The following is a 20861-nucleotide window of genomic DNA, read 5'->3' on the forward strand; positions in this document are numbered from 1 at the left end:
CTTGGTGAAGCTGGTTCATCAGATGGGCGCCATCATTCGGAAAGACTTCAGCACCAAGGTTACACACCTTATTGCCTGCTCCACTCATGGAGAGAAGTACAGGGTTTGTGCAACCTTAAGTTTATTTACTTTTCTCTTGAAAGCTTTTTATTGTAAACACTGGGAAACCTCTGATTTGGGGGTTGTAGGACTGGGCAAGACGGCAAATTGTAAAAATCCACATTTCATTGATGCCCAATTAAATGAATTTTAAGTTAAAACTAAATTGGCAGATTTGCTTCTTTAGCAAACTCCATGAACATCTTGAATAAGTACTCACCTCTTGTTGTCCCTTTCATTGGCACACAGTGTTTCACCAGAAACATTTATTGCAATCACTCTTAATTGGAATAAGTCACATAATCCAAGGGAAAAAAGTGTGTAACTGCATGTATGTCCTTCAATTGTGTTTCCTCCACTTGGTTTGCCATCAATATGGTACAGCCATGAACACTTCTTGCTGACAGAGGCATGCTTTATTCATTTGATTATTTTATCTTTAGCCCCCGGTAAAGATGTAGTCATCAAAAAGTTCATTGCCCATGTCAAGCATAATGTTTTTGGATGCTCTGCATCTGTGAATGGTTTTCTGTTCCTCGCTATTGCCTGAGAACCAGCAAAACAAGCTGAATTCGTGTTACCTTGCTTGGTCCATAGATGGAGTTGCTGCTGACTTGCTTGCACTCTGCACAGTAGTACTTGACATGTTTTTTCCTGCTGTCACCCACTGTATATTTTGAAGCAAATGTTGCATGGCATGTGCTGAAATTGCACTTCATATTCGACCCCGTTCCATCCATCCATCCATCCATCCATCCATCCATCCATCCATCCATCCATCCATCCATCCATCCATCCATCCATCCATCCATCCATCCATCCATTATCTTACGCATATCTGGGGTCGGGTCGAGGGGGCAGGAGCCTCAGCAGGGAAGCCCAGACTTCCCTCTCCCTGGCCACTTCGTCCGGCTCCGGTAGAATCCCCAGGCGTTCCCAGGCCAGTCGAGAGGCATAGTCCCTCCAGTGTGTCCTGGGACGTCCGTGGGGCCTCCTCCCGGTGGGACATGCCTGGAAAACCTCACCAGGGAGGCATCTGGGAGGCATCCTAACCAGATGACCGAACCACCTCAACTGGTTCCTCTCAACACAGAGGAGCAGCAGCTCAATATTGAGTCCTTCCCGGATGACCAAGCTTCTCACCTTATCTCTAAGGGAAAGCCCGGCCACCCTACGGAGAAAACTCATTTCGGCCGCTTGTATTTGGGATCTTATACTTTCTGCATGACCCACAGCTCATGTCCATAGGCCTCCGGAGTCCCATAGGCCAAAAGGACCTGATAGGACTCCATCTTCAGCTTGACGGCATCCCCTACCACTGGTGTCCACCAGCAGGTTCAGTGGTTGCCGCCATGACAGGCACAGACCACCTTACGGCCACAACTCCGATCAGCCGCCTCAACAATGGTGGCGCAGAACATGGTCCACCCGGACTCAATGTCCCCCGGAATGTGGGAGAAATTCTTCTGGACATGGGAATTGAAAATTCTTCTGACAGGGGACTCTGCCAGACGTTCCCAGCAGACCCTCATGATCAGTGTTCCCTCTAAGCTGCGCGCGTGCGCAATTGCGCACTGCTTGCATGTTCTCAGTGCACAAGAAAAGCTCTGCTGCGCATAAAACAAAATGCAATATAAACATATTAAGCGATATCTAATATTAGATCATATCTTATCTGATTAATTAGACCAATAATATTGTTTTCTGTAACATTTTGCATCGTGACGGCGAGTGACAAGTGTCCAGCCAATGATACGATAAGTTTCACTTACACTATTCATTCAATCAAACGCATGGACAGAAACGTGCCCTGCATATACACTCAGTGCAGGTTAGCTAGCAAACAGTGCGGAATTATCCACTCATCCAGCGAAAGTAAAAAATAAATGAGCTTCTTTTAAAATGGAATGACTGAGTGCTATATACATCACACTATCATGTCTAAAACACTTATTGCTCAAGATGTAAAAATAATATTAATCACAAATGTGTTGAAAACAAACAAAAACAGTTGTGATTTGTTAAGCATCATTGTGCGGGTTGAGACTTCTGGCTGCCTGGTTTACTTGTATGCTTGCCTAGGTTCAAATACAGTGATCCCCCTACTTCGCGGTTAATGAGGGGTGTCGACCCCCCGCAAAGTCTGAAACCCGCGAAGTAGCGTATCAGTTCCTAGATTTCTATGTACGCCCCAATATAGCCGCAGTAACCATAAACAATCCTTTTTTATTTTATTTTTTGCATTGTTTATTTTCTTTATCCTATTATTTAACATTACAGTATCCTTATTAACATTATTGTATATTCATTAAATAAGTAATATTACATAGTTTGTTGAGAATTTGTTCTCAGGACTGGTTATCTGCACCAAGACTCCGGTGAACGGGTACGCAAGTCATCACGTTGAACTTCACATTTATTTTGGCTCATGTATGGTGTATCATGTAGTATCTGTAGAATAATAAATCAACAACTATGTTTAAGTCAGTCAACTAACATATAAACATTTGCCGAAATTTAATCTATGAATTTTAGTGTATTTTTAGCCGACATTAACAGGTTAGCAACAACTAACAACTACTAACTTGACACAAAGCGCAACCTTGACACAAACGAACACATAAACAGAATAAACACTCATCGCCTACTAAACATAGGCAGTAGCGTGCGTTATCAATATAAATGATAATAAACTATAAATATGAGCTTACGTTGCCATTCGCTACGTCACCGTAACTAGCCGAATTACGCACAGAGAACGTAAAACAGGAAAAGGAAATGCAACGCGACCCGACAAATTAAAAGCATGCATTTCAAAATAAGATAACAAACTTCATGAACTCTAACGCTTCAAGAATTCTTAACATAGTTATTAACTAACATTACTTAGTTATTTGATGAATACAATACTGTATAATGAACTTTTTTGCTTTTTTCAATTTTTTTCCATTTTTGCACATTTTTTAAAATATTTTTTAGTTTGAAATATTTTTAATTTTTCCTGGAACAACCTGCAAAGTACTGAGACCGCGATATCTGAGACCGCGAAGTAGGAGGGATCACTGTACAATAAATTTGTACAAAAAACTACAAAAAATTTAAAAAGAATCCACAGGTCTATCTTTGATTCAATCAAATGATAAATGTAATTCCATAGTAGTTCCAAAGCTCTTCAAACAAAAATACTTTAAGTAAAAGGCAAACATTCCGGTCAAGAAACCGTGTTCTCTAATCTGTGATCAATCTCAACTGCCCCTGTGATGCTGACCTAAAGCTCTTCAAGGGCCAGTATTATGCACTTTTCCCTCTGCCTTAAAGGGGCAGTAACATAAATGTCCATTGGGCAGTGAGCCAAAACAACTTACAAACAAATAACTTTCTAGTGCTTGGCCATTTCAAAAAATGAAATTTAAAGTAACTCTGTTAAGTCCAAATGCTGTGAATTGGATCCTACAAACATGTCAATCACAGATGCATTGTTCTCCCTTATTGGTCCTGGACAACGCTTTTCACCTCAGCTATCCCTTCATAAACGACGGGATAAGTACTCAAAAGCACATTACTCAGAGCCCCCCTCCTTCCTTGCTCATGAATGGAAAAAATGTGAATTATGTGATATCGGTCACTTTAGGAACATCAGATATGTGCACGGTGACTCACTGTGTGCATGTCAGAAGTTGCTCACCGTGGTCCAAAGCCATAGTGCTCAGGGAGTTTGTGTGAATGCTCAGGCGCATTGAAAATTAGAGGGAACATTGCTCACGATACGTTTGGGCCTGCCAGGTCTGACCGGCATCCTCCCCCACCATCGGAGCCAACACAACACCAGGTGGTGATCAGTTGACAGCTCCGCCCCGCTCTTCACCCGTGTGTCCAGAACATGTGGCTGCTAATTCGATGGCACGACTAAAAAGGCGATCATCGAAACTTGTCAGAGAAATCTCAGAAAAGAAGACTAGGACAAGCCTAGCTGCTTAAACAGCAAAAAGAGTAACTCAGACCAGCCAAGATTGACTTTTCTATGCCGGGCATAGGGAAAAAAAAGCTTGGGCAAATGTAACTCGTGGGTCTTCCAACGCTAGTTTTCCACCTGCCCAGCCGTTCCCCCTGGCTTTTATTGAATAGAAGCATAGCAGATTACAAGACACAACAAAAGAGCCAGCCGGGCGCCACCGGCAGCTGGGCCAAGGTCCCGGCTCACACTTTCGTGCGTCAACAGTTCTATCTAAGGACAGGGTCAAGATGAACTAGGATTGCATAAATGGGTAACAATGAACTAAGAACATAATGATAACAACCTAATATATGATTCCCTTCACAAAACTGCAAGTGCACATATGGACAACCCTATGTTTGAACATGGTGTTCATTATTGAAAATCCATGACAAGCACAGAAGTCCAATTATAAAACACCTCCCAGTCACACCTCTCCAGTTCTCACTGTCATTGCCCACGGGAGCATTGAATTCCCCCAGCAGAACGACCGAGTCCCCTTAAATTGCCCTCTACAGCACACCCTCCAAGGACTCCAGTAGGACACGTCCTCCCACCCGAAGGTGGAGGGAGAGTACCTCTCATCTGCTGGGGTAAATCCCAATGTAAGGCACCAAGCTGGGGAGAAATAAGTATGCAGACACCTGCTCTGCACCTTTAACCACGGGCAACTCCAGAGTGGAAGAGGGTCCAATCCCTCTTGAAGACACTGGTACTAGAGCCCAAGCTGTTTGTGTAGGAGTCCGACTATATCTAGTCGGAACTTCTCTGCCTCACACACCAGCTCGGGCTCCTTCCCTGCCAGAGAGGTGACATTCCATGTTCAAAGAGCTAGCTTCAATTTTCTTGCTGCATATTAGACACACCGCTATACCCGCTCTCTCGACAAAGGCGCATTTCTTTTTCCATTCTTGCTGAAATGTACAATATTTGCCATCCTTTTTTCTTTTTGCCATTTCCTTCCAGTTCTGAACAATTCCCTATTGCATCATGCTGAAAAGGAGGGATTCATCTTGACTGCAAGTCCACCTGTAGTTTATCATCCGTTTATACCCACTCTACCCTGGTAGCCTGAGTTCCCCTTACCCTTCACATCAAAAAACATTCCGGATAGGGAAGGTTCTGCTAAGTCTCTACTTGGAACCTTCTGAGCTACTAGTTGTGACTAGGGTCTCTACCACCGTACCCGGGTAGCCCGAGGGCATGCTGAGCCAACTTGTACTAGCTAATGTTGGTTGGTTGAACTTGGGGTTGTGTTGTTTTGGTATCAGCAGCCGCCATTGCGCTTTGCTGACATTGTGGCCAGTTTAATATTTTGAAATAATAGAAGGAGAGAAAACTGAGAGGTGGATGGGTACTCTGGAACAGACTCTACTGCGTATTGACGGAGAAGAGGACATCCAACTCCAATTTGCTTAAACTACGAGAAAAGGCGAGTCGCTGACCGGAATGCCCACCATGAGCTCGGCGTTTTTGATGCAGAGCTTTGAAAAATTCAAAACGCTCAAACAGAACACCGACTGAAGGAGATTTACTTCCCACCAATCTGGATCAAAAATCAGCTAAATTTGGTGCTCAGTCTGTGTATACTTTTTATTGTTTTTTATCGTAAACAACATGCCAAGACATGCTGAAACACCAGCCAAAGGCGGGCATCAGCAAATGCGTCTGTCAGTTGTTGAAGCAAACTGGCATTGGATCATGGAAAACCCTGATCATGCAGCAAGCAACCACTGAAACAGACTTATGACAGCAGACAGCTGGAGCCCTGTCCGTGGCATGCACTTCCCTGAAAGCTCTGCATCTCAAAGCACTTGCGGGACACACACGCAAATCACTCCCGCTGGCGCCCGCCTTAGCCGACCGTATTCATGTCCACCCGCATGCTCTCCACAATGCAAGCTCCTGAAAAGAACCCACAGCCATCCCCGCTTATTGCTGTTAGTGAAGATGGTCCTTTTCATTGTATATTTTGAGCTGGCTTCCAGTCACAAACCACTCGGTGGAAATGGGAAAGTGCTCGCCCCGACGGTGACTCGTAGTTTTGTTGATAGTTATGTACATGTTATTTAGTAAGTATGGTGTTTCCATATATTTCTTTTCTGTTTTGAATAGATGTGTTCTTAGTTAACATATTTGAGTGACGTGTGCCGGAAAGAGAGGGAGCGGTGTGGTAAAGCGAGAGTGATGTGGCGAAAAAAAAAAAGAGGAGACTTGACTACGAATTGCTTCTGTCGTGTAGTGTTATTTAGTAGGAAGACAGCAGAATTAGGACATACGGTTGTACTCTGAGAGAAGCTGAGAAACTTCCTTCTTTCCCTTCTCAAGTTTTCAGCTAGTTTTCAGAGCTGCAATTAAACAAAAAGCTAATTAGGCTCCATTCACATGCGTGGCAGCTTCTTTTGTTCATCTTCCTCCTTGCCATTTACCTTTTTGGTGAAGGGAGTGCCCCACCCCGCCGCCTCACGAAATAAGTCCAATTTCATTAAGATACCCTTTCATTAAATTTGTATCATCTCACTTGCCATTGTGTGGGACACATTTTGTTCATCCTGTTTTGGGGTTACAGTAGATCTGCTCACAAAAACTAATCATTATTTTATTATGAATAAATATTCTCATATATATATATATATATATATATATATATATATATTATATATATATATATATATATATTATATATATATATATATATATTATATATATATATATATAATATATATATATATATATATATATATATATATATATATATATATATATATATATATATATATATATATATATATATATATATATATTATATAATATATATATATATATCATATAATATATATACAGTGGGCCCCCGGGTTACGAACTTAATCCGTTCAGCGGCTACGCTCGTATCTCGGATTGCTCGTATAGCGGGCAATCCAAACCCATGTTAATTCGTGAATGCGTGCAACGCGCGCAGAAGCCTTAAGTAAGAACATCACGCTGTATACATATATTAATATTGAGTCACATAATCTACTGTGCAGTTTCATTAAATAACAAATACAAAGGAATAACGACTTTTACCTTTGGAAAGATGTGACTTGAGCTGAGATAAGTAGAAGTCAACACTATAAACCAGACATGCTATTGGTCTTACAGTGTCACAGTAACTTTTTCAGTCAGGGTTTTCTCTACTTCCTTCCATCCCAACCAGCTGTGCCATCAAGCGAGATAAAGGCGTTCGGCCAATAGCATATCGGCACTTCTGTGATTGACGTGTAATGCCGGCCAATAGCATCTCCGTGAGTGAGACCAGGTGACCTTAATCGACCAATATAATATTGGCGTCTGACTGATACTGACTGATACTTATTGGCACGTTTTTTTAAACGGTTGGAATGTATTGACATCTAATTGATTAAAACACATTTAAACCTGTGACGATTCTTTGTCCTGCAATCGGCACACTTAATTTCATGTCAGCTGTTTTTCCCGACGTGAATTGAGCTGAGTGGAGGCGGAGAGGAGGGTGTGTGTGTTGTATTAACTAGGCACCATACTTATAGTTTATTCGAACATTAGTTCACTGTTGGTTTCAACTCACAGTATTGCAACAAGGGGGCTGTCCCAAAGCATGTCGGGAGGTTGCCGTCTAACATGACATGCAGTTATGTAGAACGACCATTAAACAGCACTGAAAATCCACCCGTAAAAGGATGCAGAGATTAACGCTCAATGCCAACACGGCAACGCTAATAGGCTATTGGTCTTACAGTGTTACAGTAACTCTTTCAGTCAGGGTGCAAATCACGGAGATACTAAAACATCATCCTCTTATTTCTTCCTTTACCGCTGCTAGTAATTTTAGAAGCTATGTCTAACAGATAAAGTTTGCAAAGTCTTCAAAACATTCCGTTTTTCACACATTTTCTCTACTTCCTTCCATCCTGTCCCATCAAGCTAGATAAAGGCGTTCGGCCAATAGCATATCGGCATTTCTGTGATTGACGTGTGACGCCGGCCAATAGCATCTCCGTGAGTGAGACCGGGTGACCTTAATCGACCAATAGCATATTGGCGTCTCCTTGACTGGCTGATAATTATTCACACTTTTTTTTTTAAACGGTTGGAATGTATTGACAATTAATTTTAAAAAAAACACACATTTAAACCAATGACAATTCTTTGTCCTGCAATCGGCACATTTAATTTCATGTCGGCTGTTTTTCTCTTTAGCTGTACAAACACTACACTTAAATGGTAATTATTTTTAGACACCGTGAGTGAGACAGTCAGTGTGACGTTGTAAGACCAATAGCGTTCACGATGTCGCAACTGTTAAATTTGTTGACGCAGTTAAGCGAGAACATTACAACAAATTCAATGGCTGGAATATTCGGAATGCTCGTAAGGCGAGAGGTTTGTTCGCAAGCGGAGGATTAAAATCTCCCTGATCCACGCTCGTAAGGCGAATTGTTCGTAAATCAGGGTGCTCGTAAGCCGGGGGCCGACTGTATATATATATATAATATATAATATATATATATATATTATATAATATACACACACATATACATGTATATATGTAATAGAGACACACTGGAAGGATGGATGTTTATTGTTATGTACTGTATGTTGTTGTCTTAGCTCGCCGTGTGTATGGGGACGCCTATCCTCACTCCATTATGGATATACAAAGCATGGGAGAGAAGAGATGACACGTAAGTCCGCAATCTTTTTGAGTGATTTCAATTTATTTTTTACAAGGCTTGAATTAATCAGGTTTGCATTGGTCCTCATGTCAACACGTGTCCTCACTTAACTGAGAATCAAGCGCCCTTGTGTTCAAGAGTACCACGTTTGATTAGACCTGATCCACAGACATGGTTCGTGGATTTTCTCTCTTGATTTTATTATTATTATTATCATTATTATTATTATTAGAGCCCTTGCAGTGGTCCCTATTGTTTTTCTCTGGATTATTATGGAATGTAAATCCTCTTGGGGAAATTAAAAGAATAACGTTTTCATTGTGTAGTGGCACTATGCCTATGACAATAAACCTCTTGAATCTACTGTATGGAGCCTATAGAACGCTTATACTTGAAAATTTTTCAGGACACCAATGACACCAGGTGAGTCCATCATTTGCGATGTTTCAATAATGAACGTGGCTTGTATGGCACCACAAATTTCGCTGATTCACCGTAACTGTAAAAGCTCTTGTAACTAAACCCTGATGATGCACTTCTCAAATTTTCACAGATTTGTTGACTTGTTCTAAAGGCATCTACAAGCGTAATTATATTGCAGAGTGGCACCTAGTGGAAGCAAAAATGTTTTTTTTTCACCTTTTTAAGTATTGTGTTGAGCACGTTGAATGAATATACCTTTAATTTGGTAGAATGTCTCAAGGCGTAGCTCATTTCATACAATGAACATTTCATATAACTGACGTTAATGTATACAGTGATCCCTCCTACTTCGCGGTCTCAGTACTTCGCGGGTTTTTCCAGGAAAAATGAAAAATATTTCAAACTAAAAAATAATTTAAAAATGCGCAAAAATGGAAAAAAATGAAAAAAGCAAAAAGGTACATTATATAATACTGTATTCATCAAATAACTAAGTAATATTAGTTAATAACTATGTTAGGAATTCTTCAAGCGTTAGAGTTCGTGACATTTTCTTATTTTGCATGCTTTTAATTTGTCGGGTCACCTCGCATTTCCGTTTCCTGTTTTTACGTTCTCTGTGCGTCATTCGGCTCGTTAAGGTGACGTAGTGAATGAAACGTAAGATCATATTTATAGTTTATTATCATTTATATTGATAACGCACGCTACTACCTATGTTTGGTAAGCGATGAGTGTTTATTGTGTTTATGTGTTCGTTTGTGTAGAGGTTGCACTTTATAGTTAGTAGTTGTTGTTTGTTGTTGCTAACCCGCTAATGTCGGCTAAAAATAAGGTAAATTCATGGATTAAAGTCCGTCAAGTGTTTATACTGTATGTTAGTTGACTGACTTCAACATCGTTACACCCAGCCTAGGGGAACTGGGATATAACGTGTGTGCTCCCCCGTCCGTACCCTCACCACCAGAAAAGGCCCGTGAAACTAAAGTTGTTAAGAACAAAAACAGCAGCTTTTATTGTCTTCGGAGGGAGAGCGAACAACCAAAATAACAAACAAAAGATCTTCTGAATCCCTAACTAACTAGCCAAACAAAAAGGAAACGAATGACAATTGGCTCACTAACTACCTAACGCAAAAACAGGAGAAAAAGGGTTAAACCAAAACGGCGTCTCCCTCCTACTACTGCTCAATCTACAGATTCTTACAAACACAGCGAGCAACACAGATGCACACTATCTAACAATTTCTGAGGTGGCGTTTTCTGGCGGTGGGATGACCGGAGAGAGACAGAGTTTGGTCCGTAGGCTGCTTAAATAGGGCGGCAAATCAGGAGAGCCAGCCAATGGGATGACACCACCTGCACACAATTGACACACTCCCACCAAAAAGGCACTCACACACACGCACACACAAACAAAGGAGAACACAGCAGAACACTTACAAAAACTACATATGACCCACGGGTCATAACACCCCCCTACCTAAAAATCGGACATTTACCCCCTAGAGTAAATGTGCGATTAATGGGATCGGGACAAGGTATCGGCAATGACGTTCTCAAGTCCTTCCTTGTAACGAATCGCCATATCAAAGTTTTGGAGCAACAACGACCACAGGAACGACGATTTTGGGCTAGGTTAGGTTTGCCGGAAAGGTTTACATCAGGCTGAAGCTTGACAGAAATAGGCATGTTTCCCTTACACTCCTCGAGTGTTTTTGGAGGATCAGAGGAACATGTCAAGGAGTTGCTAAGGTCAACCAAATTTTCAAATTTTCGTGCCTGAGCACGCGTCACAGCACACACAGGAAATGGGGGCAACACGTCTGGCCCAACCGGGTCAGAATTACAAAAAGTCGCGCGCGGATTTTCAATTACCTCGGGTGGAGGAAAAACTTCTCCGCCCGCCAAATCGTTTCCGAGGATCAGATGCACCCCAGCTATTGGTAGCTGTGGCCTCACGGCAACTTTAACTTTGCCAGACACAAAACGAGAACTCAAAGTAACAAAATGCAAGGGTGCGCGCACGACACTCAACCTTACCCCCCACGCTAAGACATCTGAGCCACAATATGACTCAGCCGAGAAAGGGAGGACATCGCCGCGGATAACTTTGTTTCGCGCCTGTATCCCGCAGGATAACAATCGGAACCGGCTCCTTGTTTCCCACCAGCGCAACAGAGCCATTCGAGATGAACGGTCTAAAACCTGTATCGATCTGATCTTTTGGTTTAGCCAAGTTCAAGCGTTGCGAGGAGGGTGGTGTGGTTCCGATCAAGCCGATTGGCGAAGGGGATTTCCCACTTTTGATCAGCTCTTTCCTTTTAAGAACCGGGCAGGAGCCGATTAAGTGTCCCTGCTCATGGCAGTAAAAACACTCACGGGTTTCTGTGGCGGCAGGGGTAACAGGGATGCGGCGGTTATTTTTGGGGGACCTAATTTTTCGGTCAGTGGAGACCGAATCACGACTAACGAAAGGGGCGAACACGTTCTTGTGCGTCAAAGCGAATTCATCCGCCAACAAAGCGGCATCAGTGAGGCAAGCAGTTTTCTGCTCGTTCAAATAAACTACAATTCTTTCCGGAAGACAAGTCTTAAACTCCTCAATCAAAATGAGCTCGCGCAAATTCTCAAATGTTTGAACCTTACTGGCCTGGCACCATTTATCAAACAACAAACTTTTCTCCCTAGCGAACTCTACATATGTTTGTGTGGCAGTTTTTTTACATTTTCTAAAATTTTGCCGATACGCTTCTGGCACTAATTCATAGGACGGTGGCTTCCACAATGTCATAATTTAGACTGTCCTCGATCGAAAGAGAATTGCTAACTTCTTGAGCCTTGCCAACAAGTTTACACTGCAACAGAAGAGGCCATACATTCTTAGGCCAGTTCAACGTAGCTGCAATACGCTCGAAGGCGTTAAAATACGAGTCCACTTCGGACTCTCTAAAGGGAGGAACTAATGCGATGTGCCGACCAACATCAAAACTGTCCTGGGGCGTACCAGTGGACGGTGACTGTGCGGTTGAGGGTTGAGCCGACGCAGCAGCTCCCCGCTCTAGCTCCAGAGCCTTCAACCTTAACATCATGGCTTCCACCTCCAACTCCCGATTTCGCACTTCAAACTCCTTTATGCGCAGAGTCAGTCTGAGCTCCTCTGCCGTCATGCCAGTTGTGACTGGGGAGGTGCGGAGTGGGGCAGGAACACCAGGCACAGCACCCTGTTCAGCTCCCTCCGCAGGGGCTGGGTCAGTGAACAAACCCCTTTCATACAGGTTCTGGTGCAGAAGCTCTTTTAACTCCCGCTTCTTGCTGTTGGGTGGCACAGGCACATCAAAAGCAGCAGCTATCAAAATCAAGTCATTCTTATTGCATTTCTCAAGTTTGCTAACCGTTGGATTAGCAACAAAATCTTCTACCTTAAACTCCATACCCGCCACCACCACAAAAGAAAAAACTGCCAACAAACAAGCAGAGAACACGAACACACGATACTCACCCAAAGACGAACCGAAAAAAAATGGACGAGCCCCCAAGATGAGCCCTCCTCATCTCCTGATTTATTATTCAGCAGATACTACATGATAGACCATACATGAGCCAAAATAAATGTTAATTTGACACCCCCCATTAACCGCGAAGTACACTTAAGTAAAGTGCAATTTTAAACTGCCTAATTTTAAAGAATTTTTTATGATTATTGATCAATATTTACACATATATTGATCAATAGCTTTGCTGTTGGTTGGGTTAGAGACTCCAAAATCACCACACACATCAGTGGCATCCCTCAACTTATGCTACATTCTCTGGTTTTCAATTAATTCCCTCTGCCTAATTTTAAGGATTTTTTTTATGATTATTGATTAATATTTACCCATATATTGATCAATAGCTCTGCTGTTGATTGGGTTAGGGACTCCAAAATCACCACACACATCAGTGACACCCCTCCCCTTATGCCTTATGGAATTTACAGTGGTACCTCGGTACTCGACCGCCTCTATACTCGACCAAATCGGTGCTCGACCAAAAAATTCAAGTAGGTAATGCATCGGACCTCGAACAGATTTTCGGTTCTCGACTAGCCGAGCCGAGCCGAGCCGACCCGAACGCGCTCCTCGGCCCTTCTCGGCCAGCGGGTAAGCGCCAGTTCAACTCAGACCGCCAGCGGAGTAAGACATATGTTCGAGTATTTCTTCCCGGATTTAAACTTTTTCGTGTTGCTCTAGCCCTTAATAATGGGTCCAAAGAAAGACAGTGATAAGGGGAAGGCAAAGAGGAAAACAATGAGGACCACTATTGAACCGAAGAAGGAAATTATAGCAAAATATGAACGCGGTGTACCTCGCGTCGCAGTTAGCTAGCGTCATCATGGAAGGAGTAACTCCCTCCCGTCCTCTCCACCTCCATTCCTGTATGCCATCAACCACTCTCCAAAACGTAAGTAAATTATACAAAATGGTTTATAATGCTTTATTTATCTTTATCTTTATCTTTATCTTTATCATGTACTGCTTGTGCACATTTACTTGTGCACACATACTTTCCATTATTTCTTATGGGAAAAATGGTTTCGGTGTTCGAACAAATCGGTGCTCGACCACCACCTCAGAACGGATTATGGTCGAGTACCGAGGTACCACTGTATTAGAAAACCAGCAGTTGTAGCAAAATTGGGAGTACTTCATTGATGGTTGTAGTGATTTAGGAATGTTTACCCCAACTCAAAAAGGGGAGCCAGTGATTCATTTTGAGGGTATAAATGATTAACAAGCATTTAAAATAAATCCCCCAAATTTATCAAAATAATTTATTTAAAAAAACGAGTGTTGTACGTCATTAATGTGCCCAGTGATTTTGGACTCCTTGTATTAAACAATATAGGAGCTATAGATGAATATTTAATTTATTAATGATTTTTAAGAACAAAACTTGTCCAAAATTAAACAAACGCTTTTTTTTTATCCAAAAGCACTGTTCCAATATGATTATGTTAATGTCTTTGATGTATCTAGTAATTTGCAGACTGTCCCTTGCGCGCTCGCCCAGCCTCTGCTGCTCATAGAGATCAATTGCGTCTTTTCAGCGAAAGAAACGGTTTAAATATTTTACAAATGTCTTTTTTTGACATTGTAGCTGGTAGTCCGTGTTATGAAGGAGGCATAAAGGCAACTTTGGTGTTTCGACGTCGTTTTGTCTGAGAGGTATTGATCGCGAAAGTCCGAATCTGCCAATATCTTGGCAACTTTACATAAGTGTGAAGTAGGGGATCACTGTATTCACATATTATTCATATATTCAAGTTATAGTGCATATAACTGAAATAATAACTGAAATTTTGTCTGAAAAGCGTTGCTAAATATCTAGTTCCATCGAATACAGTATTACAGTATTTTCATAAACCGCGTGACATATACAAAATGACCATGAAAAAAAAGCTGCTGCAAATCGACCCAGATGATTTGATCGTCTCAGATTTACACATTTGATGAGAGTTCATTCCTGACAACTATGGGCCTATGTTTCATCGTAGCGTGTCCTAGTGGTAGTATAAAAGTTTTTTTTTTAAATGTTTTTACGTTCTATACTGGGCCAACCATTTTTTTGCTCAAATTGGGCTTAAGAGATCTTGCTCATGTATGCTCTGGAGAATTAATTTTTGCTATGGCAAATTATTTTTTTTATTTTGTCATATAAAACAAAGGGATACATTTCCATTTATTCCAGCTTGATTACCCGAATTTTCCCCGGCCTGCCAGGTTCCTTTATAGCTGGTTTCAGCTCGAGTTGCATACTGTATTTTTTTTTTTTTTTAATTGTGAGAATTGTGTTTTAAGTTAAGTTTCAAACCCAAAACAAAATCCACCCATTCAAAAGAATACATAGCATTTTACCAGTAAATATGTTTGTCCTCTTCTAATTCCACACATTCAGGTCATTCCATGCAGAAGATGAGGATTTTCGAAAAGAATTCAAAGTTCTGCCATTCCAAGACTGCATCCTCAGTTTTTGGGGATTTTCAGATGAAGAGAGATCAATTATGGAAGAGAGGACCATCAATTATGGTCAGTGGGTTTGTCCAAAATGTTTTATTACATTAAAAAAAAAAAAAAAGTTGTGGCTTTGAAGCCGTGGTTTGCCAGATGCCTGGTATAAAGGAATCTCGGGTCACAAAATTATTTCAAGGTTGCAAAGTGAAGTTGGTGTTTATTTTTTCCCCAAATTTTCCAAAAACAGTGAGATCAGAGGAGAGAAGTCCGGGGCAAAATATTTACTTGCTCTGACTTACTTTTTGTTCGTATCCAACGGCAGAGATTAATGCTGCGGCCGCAGAGGACAGGTTGAATATGTTTAATATGTACACAAGATGAAAATATGCCCATTACTTTAAGTTCGTCAGAGATAAAGACAAGAAGAATGCTGTATATTAGTTAAGTGCACTTAGGATAAAACAACGTTCTCTCACTCGGGAGGCCACTTCCACCAGAGGTTAGGAGATTCGTGGATGATATCTGCCGATTCATTCACCAACACTTGGAAACCTTGTCAGCAAGATCCCTGTCGCAAATACTAGCTATAATGACAAGGTAAGCTAACGGTAATTTTCACTGTACAATTGCTATTAGTAGTCGTCTTTAAATAGTTGTGGTCAATGTTTATCCATATGAAGCATAGAAAAACTCACGTTAAACAGTACGTTAAACACAATAATGATTATGTAAGCTAGCTGCTAATGTTAGCCCTACCGAAACCATCTATTTTTGAAACATCTGTGCCTACCCAGCCGACTGGACTTGAATTCGAATATGAACATTGAAATTGTGGAATACTAATAGTTTTTTCTAAAGCATAAACAATGCATATGCTGTAAAACTAAGTAATAAAGGAATTAAAATATGTAAAAAAGATTCTGTATCTTGTCATGTCTATAAAGGTTTACCATACAATACAGATCAAATGATTTTTACTGTTTTTAAGCTTAAGCCAACCTTTCATTGGATGTGTAATGAGCGCAAAGAACAGCGTTGAGAATGGCAAATCCATATTATGTTTGAGAGTAATATAAAAGTTATGTAATAGCAGTGTAATGCATTACAAATCAAGTACAGTAATTCTGTGCTGTAACTAATTACTTGAAGATACATTAATGAGTAATAAATAATGAATTAAATTTGCTTAAAAGTAAATAATGTGCTTGTTTTTTTTTATTTGTTTGCACTCAGCTGTGTTGCCCTGTGTGCCAAGTTTTTGCCATGCCTTGGGTGAATTTGTATGATTATTTACCATATTTATTTATTTTACTTTTTTCTTATTATTATTTTTAAATAACAATCCTTGAAGTCTTGTTTTAATACTGCTTGTTTTTTAAAAAAAGGGGCAAAAGTGACGTTTGATCCAGCATGATGAATAATTGTGATTTAAATATTGACCAAAATAATAGTGGTTATTCTTTTTGGACATAATCGTGCAGCCCTAGCGAGCAGTCAGACTTAGTCATCGTCTGCTGAGCCAACAGTTTTTCTTCAGGTTCAGGCTGCCAGCCTTTTGCCTTTGCAAATCCAAAACTTCTCTTTTAGTACATTCTCACTTTTTCACTAAGTTCAAATAAATAGTCTAAAACTAAACCTTGTCTTGTATATAAAAAAAAAGCATGAAATTAAACTCCCAGTTAGAGAAGGAAGCTTATTGCTGAAAAGCGTACAATCAGTAATAGTGCATGTTGCACATTCATCAATTACTGTGGAATTGTCGGATAGAAAATGTAGAATATAAGATCAATGTTGTAGAATTTAAAATATAGGATAAATGCTAAAAAATGTAGAATGCGAGATTACCCAGGAAGGCTTCCTGAAATCGTTTCTTTTCTGCTTTTTTCCTCCTCCTCTCTGAACTTCTGCTGTTAGTTGTGTCATTCTGAACACTCTATAGGGAGTGCAGGCGGGTGCGGGTTTTCCCCCCTTCATCCCTCTCCCGTCCAACAAGGCTGTTCACGAATTCTTTCACTTCCTTCATTATATGACCTACAAATTCCTGCGCCAATTCAAAATCAGCGGAATCAAATTTTACTTGTAACTAACCTTATGGTGACAGAAATACCAGAGTTGGGCTCCACTGTTTGCTCTGGATTTTCTCATGTGTTGCTGTTGAATGCTTTGGAAAACTGCGTATGCTTATCTCATCCCAAACAGCCACGTGCTAGATAGATGTCTTTCTAGGATTCTTTCTTAACAAACCTGGCCATCATGGCTAAAGGGCACACACACTAAAAGGCATGGATAAAGGGCACACACACTAAAAGGCAAATTAGATTCAGCACATGTTCTTTATCACTCCTTACCAGAGAGTAAAAACCCTAATGAATGTACAGGATAATTTTACAAACAGTCGTCAATTTTTGAATCCTTCTTTAACTGGCTCTTTATTTTCTTTAAATTTTTGTTTTCTCCTGCAATTTGTCTCCCGACAACCAAATATTTTGCTTATCTTCCGAGAAGGTGCGGTTATTAAAAAAAGGATCATTTCCTGTTCTCAAAATGTGCAAAAGAGTGGAGAGCCAAAAGCTGGGGCTTCTCCTATCGGAGGTGCATTCATGAAGGAGTCAAAGGCCTCAGACTGCCCCCTCTCCATGCCCTGCTATGTTTCAATTTCTGCATTTCTCGCAAGCAGCCTTTGGCATCTGCTTGGTCTCTTTATTGGTTTATGTCTCTTCTAATGGTCATTAAACAGCTGCTGCTATTCAGTTATCTAACTTTTTCTCTTCATGGATTTTTCTGTTTGCTTTCAGGTTGTCTGACTTCTTTCTTAAAAATCCCATTATTCCTGGTATTGCCAATTTCCAATTGAAATCATATTTTCCTTTTACTCCCCAGGCACATATTCAGTAGGGATCTTGTACTTTTTCACTATTCTTTCATATGCCTTTCAGCTTTTTATCTCCACTAGCCTCTACTCAAACCTGATTCTTAAAATATTTTGCAACTCTTACCACTACTGCAATTTTCACTTTGTCTATTCACTTTAATTGTCTTTTCATAATTTTCTTGACCGACGTGGTGTTCTGATATCCCCAAGTTGGCCTCTTTTGTCAAACAATACACAAAATACTCTCTTACAGCCGACCGCCAACACAACTTGATGAGATCCACTAAACTCGAAAATAATCCACTCCTAGTCTGATACAATTTATCACACCACAAATACTCAAGCTCTTCTTCTTTAGACTCTCTATTCCTCTTCAACTGCTTCAGCAATACTGTGGAACTGTGTAGTCATGACACACTTACAATCTCTCGCTACGCTCATGCTCACACCCAATCTTCTGCTACATAGTGCTCGACATAATCTGAGCACGACTAGCAAATGAGCAAATTCCAAAATACACAACCCTTAAGGCTGCCAATTGCAGTAGCTCCAGCAGCAAACAGCAACGACGCACAAACTGCTTTGGATGTCAATGGTCTATTTTTTTTAACCACCCTGAAGGATAATTCGATCCGATTGTATGAAGTTTTGGCATGACATTTCTAACCCAGTTTTTTTTTTTTTTTTTTTTTACCTGTGTATGTTACTGTTTAACTTTGACCAGTCACTCCTAATTTCCACACATTTGCACACCCTACCTTACACAGCAAGAAAGAAGAGCAGCCAGCGAGAACACTCACATCAGCATCAACATACACATGCACAACACACACACACTTTTCTCTTTAAGGTATGCAACACTATATTCCATAAACTACCTAATCCGTTGCATAGTTCTGCACAATTTATAGTAGAATACACCACAGACTCTTTCCTCATAGGCGTGAATTTCCCCGTGTGTATATTATTGGGTGATGCCTTATGTGTACAATGCAAATACCTCTTCTGCGCTCACTGAGACCAGACCACAAACTTCGGCACGCAATGACTGAAAGTAATGAACTCTTTGATTACAATTACAAATCAGCAGAGAGCCCTAAATGTCTGGCTTTCTCATTATTTCAAGCCCAGAATACACTATAATATAGAACTAATACAGTACTAAAAAAAGAGCTCGGATATGCAATTGACAATTTCATAGTTAAGCAGTTGGGTTGTCTTTACAATGTGATTTTAGTTGCACATAGAGTACAACTGATCAGAATGATAGCCTTATTGGACACCTTATACAGTACATTGGTTTTGATCTGCATATTTGTTGCTGGATCAGAAATACGAGGAAAAAATACAACTGAGCCATCTGCGTGAAATTAAAAACTTTCTTTACCTTGTCTGGAAATCAAATGATTTGTTTGCTAGTCTGTTTGTAAGCCATGTTATGGTAAAATTTTAAATGAATATTTGCCTTTGGGATTCAGTCAAACTAAAAATAAATTACAGTATGTATGCTATTTGAATGCACCAACTGTTTTTTTCAAATCTTGTGTAATATCATTATTGTTTTCTGGATATAGGTGGCAAATACCTGGATGTTGGAAATGAAAGAATTACACACATAGTGGTGGATGAAAATGTGATAAAGGAGCTGCCGGGTTCTTCCGCGAAGAAAGCCTTTGTTGTCAAACAAGAGGTAAACATACTTGAACCATCTTCATTCTGTCTATTGTTTAAAATCCACTGATATTTTCTTCTTTATCAGACATTGACATGGCTTAGAAATTAAAGTACAAACTTTAAAATTGTCATTTTTTTTGTGTCAGGTAAAACCTCTAAAAAATTGAGATTTTAAAGTTTTTACTTTCAAATTGTAAAGTTTTTAAGCCTTGTCACTGTCTGAAGAAGAAGTAAACATCTAGAATTTTGGGTATATGTGACAGACTGGGGTGCATGGTGTGGGGAATGTGCTGTTGACAGTGCATATGAAAACAAAAAAAAAATTGAACATGTATATTGAATAGTTTACAGTGCCTCATCATGCACCTTCCTTTCTATATTTTGCTCCATTTTTTTACACTCATGAACAAGACCTCAAGATACTTTAGCTGTTCGACTTTTGGCAGGATCTCATCGGTGACCTGTAGAGAGGCACGCCAATGTTTTCCAGCTGAGAGCTCTGACCCCAGGTTTAGAGGTGTTAATGCTCATTTCAATCACAGCATACACTGCTGCGAACCGCTCCAGTCAGAGTTGAAGATTGTGGCTTAATGGAGTCAATTGCAATCATCTCTATGTTCCCTGGGATACCCTGGATTGTGATTAAAGCTCTGTCAGACGTGAGGGTTGAACCTTCTTTCCAAAAGCAAAAATGGCAAATTTTCTCAGCAGACTCTAAAATTGTTTTTGAGTGTGCTAAGAAAGACCGGCATTTTCTCCAACCACAGAAGAAACTATGGCATTGTGTTTCCTGTTGCCAAGTCCATTGACATCCGAATGTCAAATTGTTTGTTAAAGACATTCCAAGACGAGTCCAAAAGTCCAAGAACAGAGCGTTGCTCTGGTTCGCGCCTTTCCTCCTGGGGGCTTGTGTTCATGAGGTTTGTGGGCTTCCTCCCAATCATGCCATGTCATTATCATTACCCGTTACAGCACTGAATTCCCCCAGCAAAATGAGGAACTCCCCAGCACAAGCACCACCCACATGGAATTGGAATTTATACGTTTTTTCAGAATCCCATTACTTTTATATTGTTTAACAATTACAACAAATATGTGACTTAAGAGCAA

The 20861-nt window shown here is 40.5% G+C and overlaps 1 protein-coding gene across 1 annotated transcript in view; it reads left to right on the top strand.

Moving 5' to 3' along the window:
• The window catches only part of ect2 (epithelial cell transforming 2), a 137069-nt gene that overhangs the window by 25250 nt on the left and 90958 nt on the right, over positions 1–20861 (top strand). The window contains exons 7-10 of the mRNA XM_088426629.1: positions 1–103; positions 8723–8796; positions 15150–15280; positions 19652–19767. The exon at positions 1–103 is cut by the window's left edge and continues 5 nt beyond it. Of these exons, the coding sequence (XP_088282755.1) occupies positions 1–103; positions 8723–8796; positions 15150–15280; positions 19652–19767 (424 nt within the window). The remainder of the gene's footprint in view (positions 104–8722; positions 8797–15149; positions 15281–19651; positions 19768–20861) is intronic.

This window comes from Hippichthys cyanospilos, chromosome 10 (assembly GCF_059441005.1).
Source record: "Hippichthys cyanospilos isolate Australia breed blue-spotted pipefish chromosome 10, RoL_Hcya_1.0, whole genome shotgun sequence".
Classification (NCBI taxonomy): domain Eukaryota; kingdom Metazoa; phylum Chordata; class Actinopteri; order Syngnathiformes; family Syngnathidae; genus Hippichthys; species Hippichthys cyanospilos.